At 44.8% G+C, this 21,046-nt stretch overlaps 1 protein-coding gene across 2 annotated transcripts; it reads left to right on the top strand.

The window, feature by feature from the left end:
* The first annotated feature begins 885 nt into the window (after positions 1-885).
* Positions 886-11,911, top strand: PTX4 (pentraxin 4). Of its 2 annotated transcripts, XR_014002099.1 has the most exons (4): positions 886-1,402; positions 7,937-8,750; positions 10,271-11,447; positions 11,523-11,911. XR_014002099.1 is itself a non-coding variant. In XM_081170451.1 (3 exons), exons 1-3 carry the CDS (start codon positions 1,247-1,249, stop codon positions 10,909-10,911), a joined length of 1,611 nt encoding a protein of 536 aa, XP_081026577.1. In that variant the 5' UTR covers positions 886-1,246; the 3' UTR covers positions 10,912-11,911. The 2 variants fall into 2 exon arrangements, 1 of the variants encoding a protein (XP_081026577.1); XM_081170451.1 differs by having other exon boundaries at positions 10,271-11,911.
* The last annotated feature ends 9,135 nt before the right edge of the window (positions 11,912-21,046 follow it).

The raw sequence follows: 21,046 nt of genomic DNA, 5'->3' as shown, positions 1-21,046 counted from the left end.
AAGACTTACTTCCGGGTTTGCAGCGTTCGGGAGCCGATTTGTTCAGGAGCCAAGCCTTTCGGGAACCAAGGTACCACTGCAAATGCATACCTTCCAGGTGCCCAGGAACAAACAGGACATTCCATTTCCCCCCGCACAAGATCTCGGTGGCCATTTTGGGTGCTGTGCTCTCACACTGCGCAATCGCCCTGAAAAAACTCCTGGGGGGGTTGCAATATCACACAGCCCCCCCCCAAGTGTGTGTTTCTGGGTGCTGTGTAAGATCTTTCCCTGAGAAAAGGGGAGAGCAAGGTGCAGGTCACATGACTCACCCAGGAGCCCACCCCGGAAGATACATGTCCTTGTTTTACTTCAGAAAAAGTTGGTAATATATATACAGTGGATGCTCGGGTTGCGAACATGATCTGTGCGGGATGCACGTTCGCAACCCACAGCGTCCGCAACCTGCAGTGGTGTGTCTGCGCACGTGTGGGTTGTGATTTGGCGCTTCTGCACATGCGCAAAGCGCAATTTAGTGCTTCTGCACATGTGCAACCGCCGAAACTCAGAAGTAACCCGTTCCAGTACTTCTGGGTTTCGGCGGTCTGTAACCCAAAAAAACGCAACCTGAAGCGTCTGTAACCTGAGGTATGACTCTGTGTGTGTGTGTGTGTGTGTGTGTGAGAGAGAGAGAGAGAGAGAGAGAGAGAGAGAGAGAGAGAGAGAGAGAATATAAAGACTGAGGGCACAAGGAGAAGGGGACGGCAGAGGACGAGATGGTTGGACAATGTTCTCGAAGCTACTAACATGAGTTTGACCAAACTGCGAGAAGCAGTGGAAGACAGGAGTTCCTGGCATGCTCTGGTCCAGGGGGTCACGAAGAGTCGGACACGACTAAATGACTAAACAACATATGAATGAAATAAGCAGCCAGCTTAGTAACCAGGCTTCTCCTGATTTCCAGGTCCTGGAAGGAACTCCAAAAACCAAGCCAGGTTCTCCCTCCCCCAGGCAATGTCTCCACGCGGCTGCCAAGCTCTGAGACTAAACTTGGCTTCTTGGGAATGCCAGAGAAGTCTGTGGAACTCATCTATTCTGAGAACAAACTAGGGTCTCTTTTTAGCTTGGTGGGAGGACCTTGGGCTTCTAGAAGCAAAGGAAGGGATCGCAGCAGCCGCTTTCTGAATAGTGTAGTGTTAAGAGGGGGACTCTTCTACAGACGGTGAACCCTGTCTTCTGTGTTCCCACCTAGAGCATCACCCCAAAGATGTGTGTGGCTCTTGGGATGCTGGGAACACGGAAAATGTTGTCCGTCTTCATGATCCTTGCCGCTGTCTGTCTTCAGGGCACCTTGGTCCAGCAGCCTGGGACAGCGGAGCGAAGGAAGCTATTCTTCGAAAGGTTTAGACGATTGGAAGAGCAGGTGAGCCTAGCATGGATTGTTATTATCGTAAGTTCACCAAATAATGTTCTTGATAGTGGATCCTGCCATCTGACTAATGTAGATCTGTATCTATTATTCTGGACTCTGGAATTTGCTGACAGTCTAACCTGGGGTGGACGCAACCTGTTAAACTCATTCGCAAACTAAAATCCAAATCTGATCATTCAAAATTCCACAAATATTTAATTTGTTCCAGACTTCAAATTAAACCACGAGAGTTTGCCCCTTTTTTATGTACAAGGTTTTGTTACCCATATTCCCATCTCGCCATAACATTTATTTTAGCTCAGTAAAACTAAAACGGTTGAATTCCACAATGTTTCGAAAAACCAGCTTCTTAATTATTGGTATTCATGCCTTTTGGACATGTAGGTTGTGTATCGAGTATTTTTCCATACAAAGTTTGTTTGCTTTTCAAAATTAAGATGCTAGGTTTCTTACCAGCCCTTCACAGTAAGTTCCCAGAGCAGGAGACAACAATATAATATACAGTTATGAAAACAGATAAAACAATTACAGTTATAAAAAACAACAACTAGTGAAATCATTCCAGCCAGAACAGAACAGTAAGTTCTGTGCGGGTTGCACAGAATAAAAACAAGCTACCAGGGTCTTTGTTCTTCATCAAAGGCTGGAAATTATTTTTTCCCCATTTTATACCTTTGATCTGAACTTAGCATTATTCCTGGCGCTGGTAGATATTGCTCTAATAAAATATCCAGGTTATCTTTGAGGTGCTCTTTTGTTCTGCCTTGATATTCCCAGAATGACCTTCTTGTTGGGCTCAGCCTTTTTACCTTTCTCAAGAGAGCTGATCTTACACAGGACTTTGTAGTTAGATTTCTAGCTAATATTTGTTTGGGTTTCTCCAGTGCCCTTCAGCAGGCAACACCAGGCAGTTTGTATTTAAAAGAAGATCTAAAGCAATAACCACCTAAGAAAATAACAGTGCAGGATTTACGCAAAGCATAAGGTGTCGCTTCTGAGATATGAATGCACTATATGAGCTTATTATATGAACTCTGCCATTGACACCCCCCTTTGTCCAGCTGCCATTTTGTTTCATTTGCAATATGATGTATTACATAAATAAATAACAAAACCTGTTATGTCCAACTGACCTACTGGAGTTAACAGAACAACTGCACTATTATGTACCTGCCCATGCTGATAAGAAAAAGTAGTAGTCCTTGAGGGAGAATTCAATTCAGCTTGCATTAATTAAATGTGACCTTACCTAATTCCCTGAAATCACACAGCCATACTGTACTTTGAAATTCTTCAAATTTTGCATTTTACTTCTCCAGCCAATTAATGTGTCCAAAAATGAACATGCTACTGTATAATGTATACTAAAGACACTTGTTAGTGAAAATTAAATGCATTAAAGATACATTATTGCTTTGCAAAGATGTGCATATTGGACAAAGCTGCAGGCAAAAATGTGTCTATTAGGAATAAAATCCGGATGAATTTTCATTAGGACTTGCAATCTTTGTTACATGTGAAGAGCTTTACTTCAAACTGGGAAGATGAGAAACCAGAACTTGGCAGATTCACTCATCCCTGCTCAGAATGCTCCTTGCAAGCTACTAAAAAACCACACCAAATACATTTAATGCACATGACCTCCCTTTCAACAATCCCGGGAGCTATAGTATCCCTGTCAGTGGCGTAGCGTGGGGGGTGCAGGGGGGGCCGGCCGCACCGGGTGCAACATCTGGGGGTTAGGGTTAGGAGGCGCAAATCCACGGGTTAGGGGGTGCAAATTACTTGCCTTGCCCCAGGTGCTGACAACCCACGCTACGCCACTGATCCCTGTCACAGAGCTATAAGTCCCAGCACTCTTAACAAACTACAGTTCCCAAGATCCTGGGGGGTGGGGAGCTATGTGCTTTCAAAGTGTGTTGGATAAGCTTTAAAAGTATGGCGTGGATCTGCCTCAAACGAGAAAAGGATATGTTTAGCCTGGAAAAGAGGAGACTGAGAGGAGATATGACAACCGTCTTCAAATATCTCAGGGGCCGTCACGTGGAAGATGGAGCAAGCTTGTTTTCTCCTGCCCTGGCAGGTAGGACTTGAACCAGTGGCTTCAAGTTACAAGAAAGGAGATTCCAACTCAATATCAGGAACGAACTCCCTCCGAAACCCAGAAGTAACCCGTTCCGGTACTTCCAGGTTTCGGCGCATCAGTAACCTAAAAAAACACAACCTGAAGAGTCTGTAACTCGAGTTATGACTGTACAGTGATACCTTGGTTTCCGAATGCCTTAGTTGTCAAACAAATCAGCTCCCAGACGCCACAAACCCAGAAGTAAGTGTTCCAGTTTGCGAATGTTTTTCGAAAGCCGAACGTCCGACGTTGCTTCCAATTGAGTGCAGGAAGCTCCTGCAGCCAATCGGAAGCCGCACCTTGCCTTTTGAACGCTTTCAGGAGCCGAATGGATTCCCGGAATGGATTAAGTTCTAGAACTAAGGTACCACTGTATCACAAAACCAAGGGATCCATTTGAACCGAGATGAAATGAAAACCGTTATGGTTCACGGGGGAAAGAGAGCTTGCTGAATAGCACCAGTACAGCCATACCTCGGGTTACAGACACTTCAGGTTGGGTTACTTCCGGGTTTCCGCGGTTGCGCATGTGCAAAAACGCTAAATCACGCTTTGTGCATGTGCAGAAACGCCAGATCGCAAGCCACAGGCACGCAGACGCGGGTTGCGAACGCTGTGGGTTGCGAACGTGCATCCTGCATGGATCACGTTCGCAACTTGAGCGTCCACTGTACCAGTAGAGACAAGGCCAGGAGTCCAAATGGGGAGAGGCAGTGGGTGTTGTGGCGTGAGTTGTCTGCCCAGCAACCAGCTATAACAGGCGCTGATAAATAAAGCAATTGATTCTTGAGAGGCACCCTTTCCAGGACTAGCAGGGAAGAGTCCCAATTTAGAGAAATGAAAGGGAGCGTCGTGGGTTGTTGGGCGGGAGGTGCTATTCTATCTTCAGATGGGGCAAACACCCATCCTTGCAGGCCCTCTGGCGCTACTGAGATAATAGCGATAACTCGCTGCTGTGGTCGAAGCAGGAGACATCTGTTTGCAGTCCTCTGTGATGCTCAAGAGAATGCACCCGCCAAAAATAGTGGAATCGGCAGCTGGCGGCAAAGAAGTCTGGGTGCCGCTCCAGTCGCCGTGATTCATTAGGCTTGGGGTCATGTTTCCTTTTAAAAGTTAGTGGGAGTAGCTGCTGTTGTGATATCTATTCAGCCCTTGGCAGCCCGGCTAGGATTAGCCCATAACCTCTTACCAGCAACCACAAGCGTGTGTTAGATTGTGCTTTATTATTATTCATAATAAACTGAGGCAGCGTACACGCCATTCATTGACGCACACAGTTTCCCATAAAGAATCTGGGGGGACCTTAGTTTGTCAGCAGTGCTGGGAATTGTAGCTTTGTGAGGGAGTAAACTGCAGTTCCCGGCATTTTCTAGGGGAAGCTAAGTGCTTAAGTGGATGGCCTAGAGTAGCTGGGTTACAAATTATTGTTATCATCATCATCATCATCATCATCATCATCATCATTATTATCAGTGCTTTTTTTCTTAAGAAATGTTTAAGGGTACTCTCATTTGACTCAAGAAAACCACCATTTTATAGTTCAAATTGAGGGAAATAAATAAAGTAAATGGACAAAAGTACAAAGATTCACAAAATGTTTAGGAGTATGCATACCCCTGCATACCCCCAGAAAAAAAGCACATGATGATGATGGTGATTATGGCAGCCTGTCTGCATTTCACAGGGAAGCCTTTTAATGTGCAATGTTTTATTATGTTTTTATATGTGTTGGAAAGTGCCTAGAGTGGCTGGGGAAACCCAGTCAGATAGGTGGGGTACAAATAATAGAATTATATTTCTATTGTTATTGTTTTTACTAGAATGGGAGCAAATGAACAAGAGCTGCCTTTTCACCCCCTTCGTTTTCCCCACAGCAATATTTCATGGATAAGGTGAAATTCTTGGGGGCAGGCAGGGGATTATTGCAGTGGCCAAACACATCCCCGGCAACAGTCAAACCTAAAGCTGGCCCTGCGTAGATGCACAAAGCATTAAAAAAAATAAATCAAGATTCCTTATGCTCCATTCCTCTCCGTGTTTCCTCCTGCCCAGGGCCCTGCCCTCTGCCTGCCCCCCAGAGCTGGTGCATCAACCTCTCCCCCTTGCCTGCTCTCGAGTTGCCATTATGAGCTGCCCAAGGGAGGAGGCCAGTAGCAGAGGCCGTGGAGAGGCAATGGGATAAGACCTCACAGCCGCTGCCACTGCAGCCGCCGCCGCTGCTGCCACTGCCGCTTGGGACAAACGCCGTCTCATCCTCCTTCCTGAGCTCAGTGGCGGCAGCAGTGGCGGGGGAAATCAGGACATCAAATCAGAAGCCAAGAAGGCTTTCGAAATTCCCAGACTGTCCCTGGAAAATCCAGGACACTTGGAAGGTGTGCGGCCACCATCTTGCTTTCCCCAGAAAGCCCTGTTCTGAGGTGCTGTTTTGAATTTGAGCCCCACGTCAGGCAAAATATTCCTGCAATGCAAGGTTGTTGGACTAGATGACTCTCATGGTCTCTCCCAATTCTATGATTTTAAGTTCATCTCACTGGAGACCATTAGCCCGAGTTATTGACCTAACCCAAGGGTGTCACAAGCTTGTGACGATTACAGTCTCCATAACCATTTACCTATTGATTTCCAGAGGGTTGGGGGACCTTTGGCCCTCCAGATGTTGCTGGACTACAACTCCCATCATCCCTGACCATTGGTCATGCTGGCCAGAGGCTGATGGCGAGTCAGAGCTCAGCCGCACCTCCAGGGCACCAGGATTCCAATTCCTGGCCTATCAGGAACTCACAACTATTGAGGAACTTTTGAAGCTTCCCCAAGGGAGCTTGTCAGCTAGGAAATAATGACGTGAAGCGTTTTGGATCAGAAATAGCAAAATAAACCCGTTTATGAGTATAAGTCACTCGTGAGTGGTTTCCAGTTAACACTATAAATAACGGCAGCCCTTACTGTAGAGATATAAATAGAGTTGAGTGAATTCATGGGCTCCAAGGAGTCCAGTGGAAAAATGTGACCCTGCCTCCAGATCCTAAGATCTCGCTCAACCCATTTCACAAGCGCGCATCAGACTGCCATGCTCCTGGGAGTGACCTCAATAAGTCTGCTCCCTCCAGCTCCATCTCTTTTCATGACATTTTGGAGCTACTTCTATGTTCGGCGCCATGTACATGTGTGCAATTGTGCATCGTTCAGACGCGCCTAAACCGGGAGCGGCCTGCACAGTGGTACTTTGGGTTAAGTACTTAATTTGTTCCGGCGGTCCATTCTTAACCTGAAACTGTTCTTAACCTGAAGCACCACTTTAGCTAATGGGGCCTCCCGCTGCCGGCGTGCCGTCGGAGCACAATTTCTGTTCTCATCCTGAAGCAAAGTTCTTAACCCAAGGTACTATTTCTGGGTTAGCGGAGTCTCTAACCTGAAGCGTTTGTAACCCGAGGTACCACTGTACTTGGCTGGACAACCACACTGCAAAATGGGGAGAATTTTGAAGGAGGGCTGCATTTTGGCTTGCAGCTTGCTTCCAAAATTGCAAATTAAGTCGGCTTGCCTTTCAATGCAAGCTGCATCAAATTTTTCCTCTGTTCCTATCTGGAGATAGTGCTGGGGGCCAGATAGAAAGTACTTAAGGGCCACCTTTCATTCTCTGCCCCTTCCCTCAACCCTTTGCTGATGCAAGTCTGGATCTGCAGTGTGCCTCACATTCCTCAGCCTCTCTAGGAGCCCTCCAGAAATCTAACTGGGTGAAATATACTCAGAGTCGAGAATGGATTTCATGCTCTTTATTCAGCTCATAGTGGTGAGGAGGAATGGAAGTTCCCCCAGAATGTCTGCTTTATATGTCTGCTTTTTTCCTGCTTGGCAGGGGGTTGGACTCGATGGCCCTTGTGGTCTCTTCCAACTCTATGATTCTATGATTCTATATACATTATTTACACAATGAGCCCCACGTGATTGGCTAATTCCGGGATTCTCCTGTAGGCCAGTCAGGTTGCGGATTCACTTCTACCTAGAGCTGGATTGGGTGGCTCCTGTGGACCAATCAGACTGCTGCATTCTGGGTCCTATTGTTCTAGGACCAATCAGACTGCTGCATTCTGAATCCTATTGTTCCAGGACCAATCAGACTGCTGCATTCTGAATCCTATTGTTCTAGGACCAATCAGACTGCTGCATTCTGGACCCTATTGTTCTAGGACCAATCAGACTGCTGCATTCTGGACCCTATTGTTCTAGGACCAATCAGACTGCTGCATTCTGAATCCTATTGTTCTAGGACCAATCAGACTGCTGCATTCTGAATCCTATTGTTCTAGGACCAATCAGACTGCTGCATTTTGGATCCTATTCAACTCAGTACCTGACACTGGGTTTTTCTCCATTCCCCCCTCACCCTAACTGTTTTCCAGTTCCGGCGGTTCCAGGAGGTCACCCTGACGCGCCTTCAGGAGATTGCTGGGAATTACAACGTCTCCTACAACATTGACGCCAAGTTTGAGCAGCTGCTGAGCAAGCACCAGGGCCTGGAGTCCGCTGCCAACGAGAGCCACGCAGCCACGCAGGAGGAGCTGAGCCACTTGAAAGCTCTGGTGAAGAAGCTGCAGAACAAGGGCAAGAAGCAAGACTCGAAGTTGGGGGCCTTGGAAGAAGCCTTGCGCGAGAGGGACCGCGAGAAGGCGGCAGAGAGGCAGCAGGAGAGAGCGCTCCTGGCCAACTTAACCCAAGAAGTCGAGAGCCATCGAGAGGACACCCAGGCCGTGCACGCTGGCCACAGGATCCTCCAGAAAGCCCTGGAGAGTCTTCAGGATGCCCTCAAAAGCCAGGGGAGCAAGCTGGATGAGTTGGAGCAGCAGCTGAAGAACCCCGCGCACAATGAGGTCCTTCTGCCGAACCCCCTAACTGCGGCTCAGCTGCTGAACCGAGTCCCCCAAGAGCAGGAACCAGAGGCAGCCGGCGGGCAGAACCCTACTGTGAAAAAGCTCCATGGGAAGCATCGCCAGAGGAAGAAACTTCTCCAGGAGAGCACACGGCTTGCAGCCCAGTCTCAGGGCAGAGGGCTGCAGAGCGGATCCCCTCCGGGTAAGGAAGCTCCGCAGCAGCAGGAGGCAGAAGCGGAACAGCCTCATCCGCAGGAGCCACAAGCGCTCAGGCAACAGCAAGCGGTCGTAGAAAAGGCCCCTGAAGAGCAGTCGCAGTCAGAGGCGCCTCGGAAACCAGGGACAAGTATGTGTAGATGAGCTGAACAACCAGGTTTATCCTGCCGGAATGGCCCTGCTAAGCTACCCAGAGGTGGTAATAGCAGCAGTGCTGTATAGTCGATAGCCATTGGTAGCTTGAAGGAGACTTTGTGACCAGGGAGATGGCTCAGTCAGTAGAGCATGAGATTCTTGACCTCAGTGCCGTGGGTTTGAGCCCAACGTTGGGCGAAAGATTCCTGCGTTGGATTAGATGACCCTCATGGTCTCTTCCAACACAACAATTTGATTATTCCCCTACCACCTTTGGTCTTTGGAACCTCTCTCCTGGAGTATCTTCCCAGAGAGGGAACAATTCGGGTCCCATCCACACCATACATTTAAAGCATTCCTTCGGACATATCCAGGCATCTGCCCACTTTATTAAAGTGCCGTTATTAAAGCTATAGCTAACGGCTTAAAAAAAAAAGGTAAAGGACCCCTGACAGTTAAGTCCAGTCGCGAACGACTCTGGGGTTGCGGCACTCATCTCGCTTTACTGGCTGAGGGAGCCGATGTTTGTCCGCAGACAGTTTTTCTGGGTCATGTGGCCAGCATGACTAAGATGCTGTTGGCGAAACCAGAGCAGCACACGGAAACACCATTTACCTTTCCGCCGGAGTGGTACCTATTTATCTACTTGCACTTTGACATGCTTTAGAACTGCTAGGTTGGCAGGAGCAGGGACCGAGCAATGTGAGCTCACCCCGTCACAGGGATTCGAACTGCTGACCTTCTGATCGGCAAGCCCTAAGCTCAGTGGTTGAGACCAATGATCCATAGATAATATAAATAATACTGGCAACAAAGGGCATTCATGACATGTACCTCTAGAGAGAGTAAATTTTTCTTATGAGCATCCATTGGCCGAGTTATTAGCTGAGATAGTATGCAGAATCTATACTTATCCTTTGTCTAACTATTGGACTACATCCCCATAGTTCCAATATTGCTTTAAAAATGGCCATTTAATGTGGTCAAATCCTTTTTCAGTGTCCTTAAAAAAGAAATGCTCCCATTCTTTTGATTTTTAAACCATGTAAATAACTTATATGAATTTACTTACGCTCTGAGCCATTCTTCTGCCTTTTGCAAAGCCTAATTTTTCAACATACAGTGGTACCTCAGGTTACATACACTTCAGGTTACATACGCTTCAGGTTACACACTCCGCTAACCCAGAAATAGTGCTTCAGGTTAATAACTTTGCTTCAGGATGAGAACAGAAATCGTGCTCCGGTGGCGCGGCGGCAACAGGAGGCCCCATTAGCTAAAGTGGTGCTTCAGGTTAAGAACAGTTTCAGGTTAACTACGGACCTCTGGAACAAATTAAGTACTTAACCCGAGGTACCACTGTATTGATAAAATTTCACAAATAATTGAAATGTTGGTCCTTATCTTTATATCTCAGATGAGCAGTGCTATTGGTCTCGGGCAGGGGCAGTTCCCAGATTTGACACATGTTAAACTTGTAGGCTTGATCGCCTCTTTCTCTCTCTTTCCCCACAGTCTGCAACGTGGATTCCATGCTGTTTTTCCCTAACGCTTCCACAGAGAACTTTGCCACGTTCACGCCAGGTTTCCAGGCCGGCCTGCTTGAACTGAGCCTCTGCAGCTGGGTGAACACCAGTGCCAACTACCTGGGCACCATCCTGTCTTATGCCACTGAGGATAATGACAATAAGCTGGTACTCCACGGCCGCGATGCTGCACCCCGGAACTCCATCCACTTTGTCATTGGCGACCCTGCTTTTCGGGAGCTGCCGGTGGGACGGATCCTGGATGGCAAGTGGCACCACATCTGTGTCATCTGGTCCTCCATCCAGGGCCGATACTGGTTCTATGTGGACAGGAGGTTGGCTTCCATGGGCTCCAAGTTCCAGAAGGGCTACGAGATTCCCCCCAAAGGGTCTCTTGTACTGGGTCAGGAGCAAGACACAATGGGTGGGGGGTTCGAACCCTCGGAGTCCTTTGTGGGCTACCTGGCCGGCCTTGCCATATGGGATCGTGCGCTCTCACCCGGAGAGGTCTCAGGCATCGCCATCGGGAGAGGCCTGCCCCGTGGCACAATCTTCACCCTGGCAAACATCTCTGCCCTCCACGGAGCGCTGCAGAAGGTGAACTGCACTTGCCTCGAACACTGCCTGTAATTCTCCCCATTTCATACCCACACAGGGCAACCTGCAACCCAGGCAGCTAGGATGAGCTTGGAAGCAGGGTGGGGTTGGGGCGCCGCTTCTCCTGAAGTGTAATGTGGCAAAGATATTGTTGAAGGATGCTGTGGCTGCCTCGGAGGCAGATAGCTCCCGCCTCCGCCACCAGCAGGTTCAGAAGCCAGCAAGAAACAGATAAATGAGCTCTCAGCAAACAGCACAATGGATGGGAGCTCAGCTCAGCACTGTCTATTCAGAACGCAGCTTACACCACAAAGTGTTGGCGATCGTTCCCTTCCCTGCCGTTTAGCTCTCCGGTACCTGCCCTCCTTCTGCCCTTGCAATTTCCTCCCTCCAGCCCCTTTGATAGTCTCTGGTTACTTCCAGCTGACCTGGTTTGAAAGCAAACACCTGGTGCGTTTAGTGTGACAAAGCATTGTCCATCTGGATAGCAAACTCAATCTGGCAGCAGGTTAGACAACGTCAGCTACTTTTTCAGCATCCTTTCTAACTGTTTTATCACGTTGCATCAAGTACTTGATATTCCACAGTTTCCCAGTGCATTTGACTGTCCTTGCTACTAAAAAAGTCTGATTTATTTTTTAAAGTGGGTTTGTAAGAGCACCAGATCCACGTTAATTGCTGGTATGTGATTGAATCCCACCCGAAAATAGCAGCAGTCCGGATTCTGGAAGTGCCTCCAGCCCTCTGGGCCTCACCTCTGAAGACAGACTTGCCATTTCTCCCCCTCAGCCTCCTGCCGCTTCAAGCCCATTCTGGATTGATTGTAAAAAATGGGCAAGCGAGTTTCGAGAACCAAACTGACATGTTGAGAGTGAAAGCTGGGTAGATCCTGTCTGGTTTTTGGCTATGTACTGCCAATGCATTTTTTGTCCAGTTGCTGAAGCTGCAGTGGCAGCAACAACACACCTCTTAACAGCACCACTGCAGAATAGTGGGAAGCAGGAGAAGTCAAGACATAGCAAACACGACAACAATTTAGTCAATGGGGCTTGTGCAGGAGGACTTCCTGGTAGCTTGTGCATCATCTTATCTTTCTTTTCTTTTTTAAAAAAATATTTTCAATTACAAAAATCCAATATATGCCACATTATATCAATACCAAATTACCATTCCAATTCAAATATCAATCTATTAAAATGCCAATTACACGTTTTAGATAGCCCCCTGCGTGCTAGATTTCAAGGTAAGATAATTTCATTTAATTCTGCTTTCAAAGTCTTATTTAATCCAATTACATTTCTATATTCATCGCAATCCCTTATACAGCAGCTACAGTGTTTTGCCTGTGTATCATCTTATCAATTAAGTAAGCAGTGCGTTTGGAGCAGTGCCTAGGGCAGGGACGGAATTTGATTTTGCTTGCATTTCGATGAGAAATGGCCCGATTCGAACTTCTCGAACCAATACACAAACTGAAACACCTATCCTTCGAAATCCACAGTTGTCTGAATTTTGCGATGTGATTCTTTAACCAAACGACATGTCCGGAAGTGCATATACTTAAAGGGTGTGTAGAGATGTATACATAAGTGAAAATAGCATATGACGTTGCATTGCTTTGAGGGGCAGGGGAATGCTTGCCAAAATGGGCACAGTAATTAGAAGAACTGCATGCAAAACTGGTGGATTTTCATGGATTCAGCAGCAAAAACCTGCACATTGTTGTGGAAACATGGAGAACTGAATTTAAGATTGAAAAAATGGGAAACTGAAAAGGACACATTCATCCCTCTGTACCGCAATGCCTGCCCCTGTTTTCTGCCTCCTCTTATCCAGGTATCAGTACTGCAAGATGGATGATGACCTGAAGACCCCACAATATTTCTCTTCCAGTGCCACAGTGTAGTGATGTTGGCACTTTTCTTTCCCTATGTAAAAAATACATTTGGCAGTCATGCCACTCTGCAGTTTCATAGGGGTGGTGGGTGGGGGGACATGGCCTTCCAGGGCCGTATTCTGCTCAGAAACTTCCAGCCCATGACTCAGAAAGGCTGAATATTTGGCTCAAAGTACACATGGTGTAAAGAAATATCAACAACCTCAGATCTGCAGATGACACAACCTTGATGGCAGAAAGTGAGGAGGAATTAAAGAACCTCTTAATGAGGGTGAAAGAGGAGAGCACAAAATATGGTCTGAAGCTCAACATCAAAAAAACGAAGATCATGGCCACTGGGCCCATCACCTCCTGGCAAATAGAAGGGGAAGAAATGGAGGCAGTGAGAGATTTTACTTTCTTTTTTTTTTTATAAAATTTTTATTGGTTTTACAACATTTTTGAGAAAAACAGACAAACATTAAAAATGGCAAACATACACGTATAGTTTCAAACATATTTTCATAAACCTCCTTTCTAGGACTTCCCCATACCCCCCCTCTCTGCATCCCAATGTCCATAGTTCAACTAGCAACTCCCAGTTATTACTTTCCAATCTCTATCATCTTAGTCCTCTCTTACACTCTGACCTTATGTCCCTGTACCCCTTTGTTTCTGGAAACTACGACATTTTAACATTCATTAAGTTTATAGTAGTCCTTAAGATAGCTTTTAAATTTTCTCCATTCTTCTTCTACCGTCTCTTTTCGTTGGTCACGGATTCTGCCTGTCATCTCGGCCGATGTCATGTAGTCCATCACTTTCATCTGCCATTCTTCCAAAGTGGGTAGGTCCTGTGTCTTCCAATACTTTGCGATGAGTATTCTTGCTGCTGTTGTGGCATACATGAAAAAAGCTCTATCTTTCTTTGTCACCAATTGGCCGACAATGCCCAAGAGAAAGGCCTCTGGTTTTTTAGAAAAGGTACATTTAAGTACCTTTTTCATTTCATTATAGATCATTTCCCAGAAGGCCTTAATCTTCGGGCATGTCCACCAAAGGTGATAAAAAGTACCTTCAGTCTCTTTACACTTCCAACATTTGTTGTCGGGCAAATGATAGATTTTTGCCAGCTTGACTGGGGTCATGTACCACCTGTATACCATTTTCATAATGTTTTCCTTTAAGGCATTACATGCCGTAAATTTTATACCGGTGTTCCATAACCATTCCCAGTCAGCTGACATAATGTTATGTCCAACATCCTGAGCCCACTTAATCATAGCCGATTTAACTGTTTCATCCTGTGTGTTCCATTTCAACAACAAGTTGTACATTCTAGATAAATTCTTAGTATTGGGTTCTAACAATTCGGTTTCTAATTTTGATTTTTCCACCTGGAAGCCGACTTTCCTGTCCTGTTTAAAAAATTCCATTATTTGACGATATTGGAACCAATTTTCCACTTTATGCTTCAATTTCTCCTGACTTTGTAATTTGAACTTATCTCCATCCTGTTCTAAAATTTCCCAATACTTCGGCCATCCGACCTCCATATTGAGTTTTTTCACTGCATTAGCCTCCACTGGTGACACCCATCTAGGGGTTTTGTTTTCCAATAGATCTTTATATCTTATCCAAACATTAAACAATGCTTTTCTGACAATGTGATTTTTGAAGGCACTGTTAACTTTATCATACCAAAGATATGCATGCCAACCAAAAGCGTTATTGAAACCTTCCAGATCCAAGATGTCTGTATTCTCGAGGAGCATCCATTCTTTGAGCCAGCAAAAAGCTGCTGCCTCATAATACAATTTTAGGTCCGGCAGGGCAAAACCCCCTCTTTCTTTAGCATCTGTCAATATTTTAAATTTAATTCGGGGCTTTTTGCCCTGCCAGACAAATTTCGAGATATCTTTGTGCCACCTCTTAAAACATTCCATCTTATCAATAATCTGCAAGGTCTGAAACAAAAATAGCATTCTAGGCAATACATTCATTTTAATTACTGCAATTCGGCCTAACATTGACAGTTTCAAATTTGACCATATTTCTAAATCTTTTTTAATTTCTGACCAACATTTTTCATAATTGTCCTTATACAAATTCTGATTCTTGGATGTTAGATAAACCCCTAGATATTTGACCTTCTTGACCACAGTCAAACCTGTTTCCTCTTGAAATTTCTCCTTTTCCATATCTGTTAGGTTTTTCCCTAAAACTTTGGTTTTTAGCTTGTTCAACTTAAATCCAGCTACCTGGCCAAACTGTTGTATTATTTCTAATACCTTTTTCGTACTAGTGTTTGGCTCTTGCAAAGTCAATACTAAGTCATCTGCGAACGCTCTTAACTTGTAATGTTTAGCTCCGACCTGCACACCTTTAACCTGCTGGTCATTTCTTATCATATTCAGCAACACCTCCAGAACTGAAATAAAGAGTAATGGGGAAATCGGGCACCCCTGTCGTGTTCCTTTTTCTATCTTAAGCTCCTCAGTCACAACATTATTTACAATCAGTTTGGCTTTTTGTTCAGAGTATATTGCAGCCATACCATTCTCAAAACTCCGGCCTACCCCCATCCTATGAAGATTCTTCTTCATAAAACTCCAAGAAATATTGTCGAAGGCTTTCTCCGCGTCCACAAAGATCAATACTGCTTTAGTGTTTATATTCACCTCTAGCTTTTCCAGAATGTCTATAACATTCCTTACATTGTCTGCCAGGTGTCTTTTAGGGAGAAAGCCTGCTTGGTCCTTATGAATCATCTCCATCAAAACTCTTTTAAGTCTTTTTGCCAAAATGTCTGCAAAAATTTTGTAATCCACATTGAGCAATGATATTGGGCGGTAGTTCTTGAGTTGGGTCTTTTCAGTCTCTGACTTTGGTATGAGTGAAATATATGCCTCTTTCCACGATTCAGGTGCCCTTTTTCCTTCAAGGATCTCATTACAAACTTCTCTTAATGGTTGAATCAACCATTCCTTCAGCGATTTGTAGTATCTAGAAGTCAGACCATCTGGTCCCGGAGATTTACCCAGTTGCATATTCTGAATGGCAGCCTCTATCTCTTGTTCTGAGATTCTCTGGTTCAGGTCCATCTTACTTTGCTGAGAGATGTTTTGTAATCCATATCTTCCAAGGAATTTGTCTATATCTTCTTCATTTTGCGGGCCTTGAGTGTAGAGTTTTTTGAAATAACTTAAAAAGCAATTTCTGATTTCATTGGGTTTAGATATGTTCTTTCCATCCACCTCTAGGCTTGTAACTGTATTTAGTTTCTGCCTTTTCTTCAATTGCCATGCCAAAAGTTTACCACATTTATTTGCTGATTCAAAAGTTTTTTGCTTCATTTGCTTTATCTTCCATTCAATCTCTTGGTTCATCAATTCCATATATTGAGTTTGATATAACTTGATCTCTCTTAAAATGTCCTGAGACTTTGGTTTTGTTCTTAATTTCTTCTCTCCTTCCTTTATCATTTCCAAGATCTTCTCTTTTTTCTCATTTTGTTTTTTCCTCTTTATTGAATTTTGTTGAATCAAAAATCCTCTCATAACCGCTTTACTTGCATCCCAGATCACTCTTTTCTCCATGTCGGTCCTCAAATTTATTTCAAAATAGTCTTTTAGGGTCTTTTGGGCCTTCGTGAGAATCTCCTTATCTCGAAAGAGGGTGTCATTCATTCTCCATCTAAATTGACCAGTTATTGTGAGTTTCATCTCCATCTTCACGGCGTTATGGTCGGAGCAAGTTTTTGGGCAGATTTCCACTTTCTTAATCTTTGGAGCCAGTCCACTAGTAACCCAGATTTGGTCAATTCTGGTCCAGGTCATCATTGCTTGGGAGAAAAAGGTTCCCTCTCTCTCCAGAGGGTTCCTTGTTCTCCAGATGTCTATCAAGTCCATGTTTTCTGTCATTTCGAAAAAAGTCTTAGGGAGTCTCCCTTCTTTAGTGACTGTTAGTCTTTGTGCCTTGTCCATATTAGTGGAGACCACGCCATTCATGTCTCCCATGATTATCATATTGTAATCCAAATAGTCCGTCAAAGTTTCATGAAGTCTCTTAAAGAAGTCAGATTTGCCTTCATTTGGTGCATAAATTCCAACAACTAAGAATTTTTCTCCTTGTACTTGTATCTCCACAGCCAGATATCTCCCTTGTTCATCTTTGAATATCATTTTTGGAGCCCATTTCTCCTTCACATATATTACAACTCCTCTCTTCTTAACTTTGTCTGATGAAATAAATTCTTGTCCTAGCCTTTTATTTGAAAGTAATCTCCTGTGGGCTCTGGTTATGTGAGTTTCTTGTAAGCATATCAGGTCCAATTGTTCTTTATTCAATATATGAAATACTTGTCTTCTCTTCAAAGGCCCATTGAGCCCATTACAATTCCAACTAAGGAATTGCAGAGCCATCTTGTTATTTTCTTAAGGCTCCTCCAACAGCTCCAAGTTGTTGCTCTTCTTCTGATGGTGGTGGTTTTTGTCCAAACGAGAGATTCAGGATGTCCAGTGCTCTCCTCTGTTCTGCAAGTACGTCCACAGTCCCCTTCTGTAAATCCTCCTGGTATCTTGCCAAAAATTTGTCTTTATCTTGAATTGTCTTTATTTTCACTTTCTTTGCCTTGAAATCAAATGACAGTCCTTGTGGAAACTCCCACCTAAAGCGAATAGTGTTCTTCTTTAGCAAGAGAACCAAGTCCTTGTAAAAGTTTCTTAAATCCAAAATGTATTTTGGGATGTCTTTAAAGATCTGTACAGCTGAATTTCCAATTTGCAGGGCCTTTTCAAAGTGTAATCCTAATATTTTGTCTCTTTCCTCCTTGGATCTGAGTGTAATCAAACAGTCTCTCGGTGTCTTTCTATCTTGCTTTTTACCCAATCTGAAGGCAGTCGTAATTTTAAATTCGTCTTCCTCAAGGTCCCAGCAATCCGCAAACTCCCGTGTCAAGTATTCCACAAGGCTGTCTCTTTCGTTCTCCGGAATCAGTCTTAATTTTAAATTTCTCTCTTTCCTCTGTAACTCCCACAAGGCCAAAGTTGCATCATGCTCATAGACCTTCTTGGCAAGCGGCTCTAGCTTCTCCTGTGTCTCTCCGGCAGTGGCTTTGGCCTCCTCGGCAATTTGGCGCGTGGTGGCGTTCTCCTCTACTAATCTATTTATAGATTCTGTATTCTGGTTTAATCTTGCTGATATTTCTGTTAATTTTTGTGTGTTCTCTGAAGTCTGTTTTGTCAAAGACTCCAGGGTTTGGTTTATCTTGAGCAGGGCCTCTGTCACAGCTTCCATAGAAACGGCTGCTCCTTTGTCTTGACCTGTTGTTCCTGCTGATCCGGCTGTTGCGCCTGAGATTGAGCCTCTTTTCTTTGCCTGTTGCAGCTGCAACTGTTGTTGTTGCTGTTGTTGCTTGATCTTGGCTCTTGTGACTATCTCTTCTTGTGGGCCACTCATGTCAAGGTCAATTCCCACGGGATTTGTTCTCCCTTGGAAAATTCCACTGTCTTAAGCCGTGCCGGACTTTACTTTATCCTCTAGAGGGAGCAAATCAAAATGGCCATAGAGCGAAATTTCCAAGTACCAAAACAAAGGAGACAGTCCAAAAAGTAAGAAAAAGGGAGATTAACACAGTCAAAGTCAATGTTACTAAATACTTGTAACTTCAAATTGCCACAGTTGCCCAATTTATACTGTTTCTTCTTATAATATGCAATAGTCAGGCAGTGTGGAAACTTTGTATCAAAGTATCACTTCACAGGGAAAAGTCAGTTCAGTGTACTAAGAAGGCAGACCGTTTCGTACTTTCAAGCAGATGAGACAGCAGAGGTTTTTTCCTCCAAATAAGTCATGCAATTAATGGTCAGATTCGCCTCCCCTCTGCCCTGCTTGCTAGAGGGGAGATCAAAGGTTTAAATGTCCGGTTTAGCTGATCAAAGGACGGATTTAAACGGATGCAGGTTTAGAGCTCCGTTGCTTTCGCTTTCATGCAGTCGGGGGGAGGCAGACTTCCTTTGTTTAAATCTCCCCCGTTTTTAGCCCAATTTTTAAAATTGAAAGAGTCCCGGTTATTTTTCAGTTCTTACTCACGGGGAATCAGTCCGAATTTCTTTTCAGGAAGGAATCGGCGCTCTCCGCTTATGGCGACGCGGCTTCACTTCGCAGGCTGGGTAGCGACTCTCAGCACCGCGCTCACTCCCGATGTCGATCCGTAGCCTTTAAAAAGGCTCTTTCACGGTACCGGGGGGCGCGAAGGTGCCCACCGAGTCTCCTTGTTCTCAGGCTTCAGCGCCTGGGATTTTAGGGGTCCCCCGCTTGCCGTAGCGGGTAAGACCCGAACTTGCGAAGCAGTCCTTCTCCGGAGCTCGGAGCTAGGACCGCCATTAAGCGCTGGCACCGACCGGAAGTCCTCCTGGCAAATAGAAGGGGAAGAAATGGAGGCAGTGAGAGATTTTACTTTCTTCGGCTCCATGATCACTGCAGATGGTGACAGCAGTCACGAAATTAAAAGACACCTGCTTCTTGGGAGAAGAGCAATGACAAACCTAGGCAGCATATTAAAAAGCAGAGACATCACCTTGCCGACAAAGGTCCGTATAGTTAAAGCTATGGTTGTCCCAGTAGTGATGTATGGAAGTGAGAGCTGGACCATAAAGAAGGCTGATCGCTGGAGAATTGATGCTTTTGAATTCTGGTGCTGGAGGAGACTCTTGAGAGTCCCATGGACTGCAAAAAGATCCAACCTCTCCATTCTGAAGGAAATCAGCCCTGCGTGCTCACTGGAAGGACAGATCCTGAAGCTGAGGCTCCAGTAATACTTTGGCCGCCTCATGAGAAGAGAAGGCTCCCTGGAATAGACCCTGATGTTGGGAAAGATGGAGGGCACAAGGAGAAGGGGACGACAGAGGACGAGATGGTTGGACAGTGTTCTTGAAGCTACCAGTTTGACTAAACTGCGGGAGGCAGTGGAAGACAGGAGTGCCTGGCATGCTCTGGTCCATGGGGCCACTTGTCGAGTTGCAGCTCGGCATCCAAAGAAAAATCAGTCTCACACCATGATAGGTTCCGAAATATGGCAGCTCTTAGGGCTAATATGGCAGCTCCTAGGGCTAATGCAGCACAGCTTTTATTGTGTGAAATCAGAAAGATACAAAATACAAGCCAAGCAATTTGTTCTAGCCAGCAGATAAGGACATTCGCACTAGACTATGCGAGCATCAGGCCATGCTACGTTAGCCAATCATATAGGACAGCACGAGCTGTTCACGCGCTGTTCATGCTCCAAGGATGCTTCTAGCTATGAAATCACCCTGCAACAATAAGAACTTTGCTCATGCTCTCATGTACAAGCAATCATTTTCCCACATGTCCCCTTTTCTTGTTTATATTATTAGAGGAAAAGAGGGACCATTAGTCCAAATCGTACACTTCATTGCCTAAGCGTCTACACTTTGCAACATAAATTCCTCTTGTAACCCCTGTGGTGGGCCGTGGTCGGTACCACCATGCAGTGCATTGGGAAATCAAAGAGGGTATGCATTGAATGCAACAACACACCATAATGAAGCCAACAATACATGCAATTACAATCAATAATATTTTTCTTAACCATAATCCATTAGGCAACCAAGAAGACAACCACTCCCATGGATCAAAACCTTCAGGTGGATTCAAAGGATTATGAGCTATCATTTGTTCCATATAATCAATAGTAGCAGAGATATTGGTCGATTGATCGGTTATATACATACAGCAATGAGAATGAATTAAGGCACAAATTCCACCTTTAGAAGCAAGGATCACATCTAAAGCATAACGATGTTGAAGAACTACATTTCTTATTTCTGACATTTCTTTGTTAATCATTTTTAAAGCCAAAATGGTGGAATTGAACAAATTTTCTGTCCAGTTTGCCAATTTATGCAGATCACGGTAATTCATCCCTACACCTAAAGAGGGGAAAAGGGATCTAGAAATGGCTGTTCCTGTATAATGAGAAATAGGTGATTTCTTTGTAGGCCCTTGTGCCACAAAATAACCATAAATCAGATTGAAGCAAACATGTAGTTCTGCTGCTCTTTCTCATCCAGTCGAACCAAACATAAAAGTCTCTACACGCAGCTTGTTGTTCATAGGTCATGTAGGTTGTGACATTATTAATTAAGACCTTTGGCCTACCACTCATGGTTGTAACATTAAGAAAACAAGAAGATCCATTAATGTACTCATATGTCCAATTACAATATGGATAATGACCTAAAAATTTTTTGCTATTATGATTAAAACGAA

The sequence above is a fragment of the Podarcis bocagei genome (genome assembly GCF_964188305.1).
Source record: "Podarcis bocagei genome assembly, chromosome: 14".
Taxonomy (NCBI): domain Eukaryota; kingdom Metazoa; phylum Chordata; class Lepidosauria; order Squamata; family Lacertidae; genus Podarcis; species Podarcis bocagei.
Note: the sequence above shows the minus strand (reverse complement) of the source record. Positions and strands in the feature narration are given on the sequence as shown.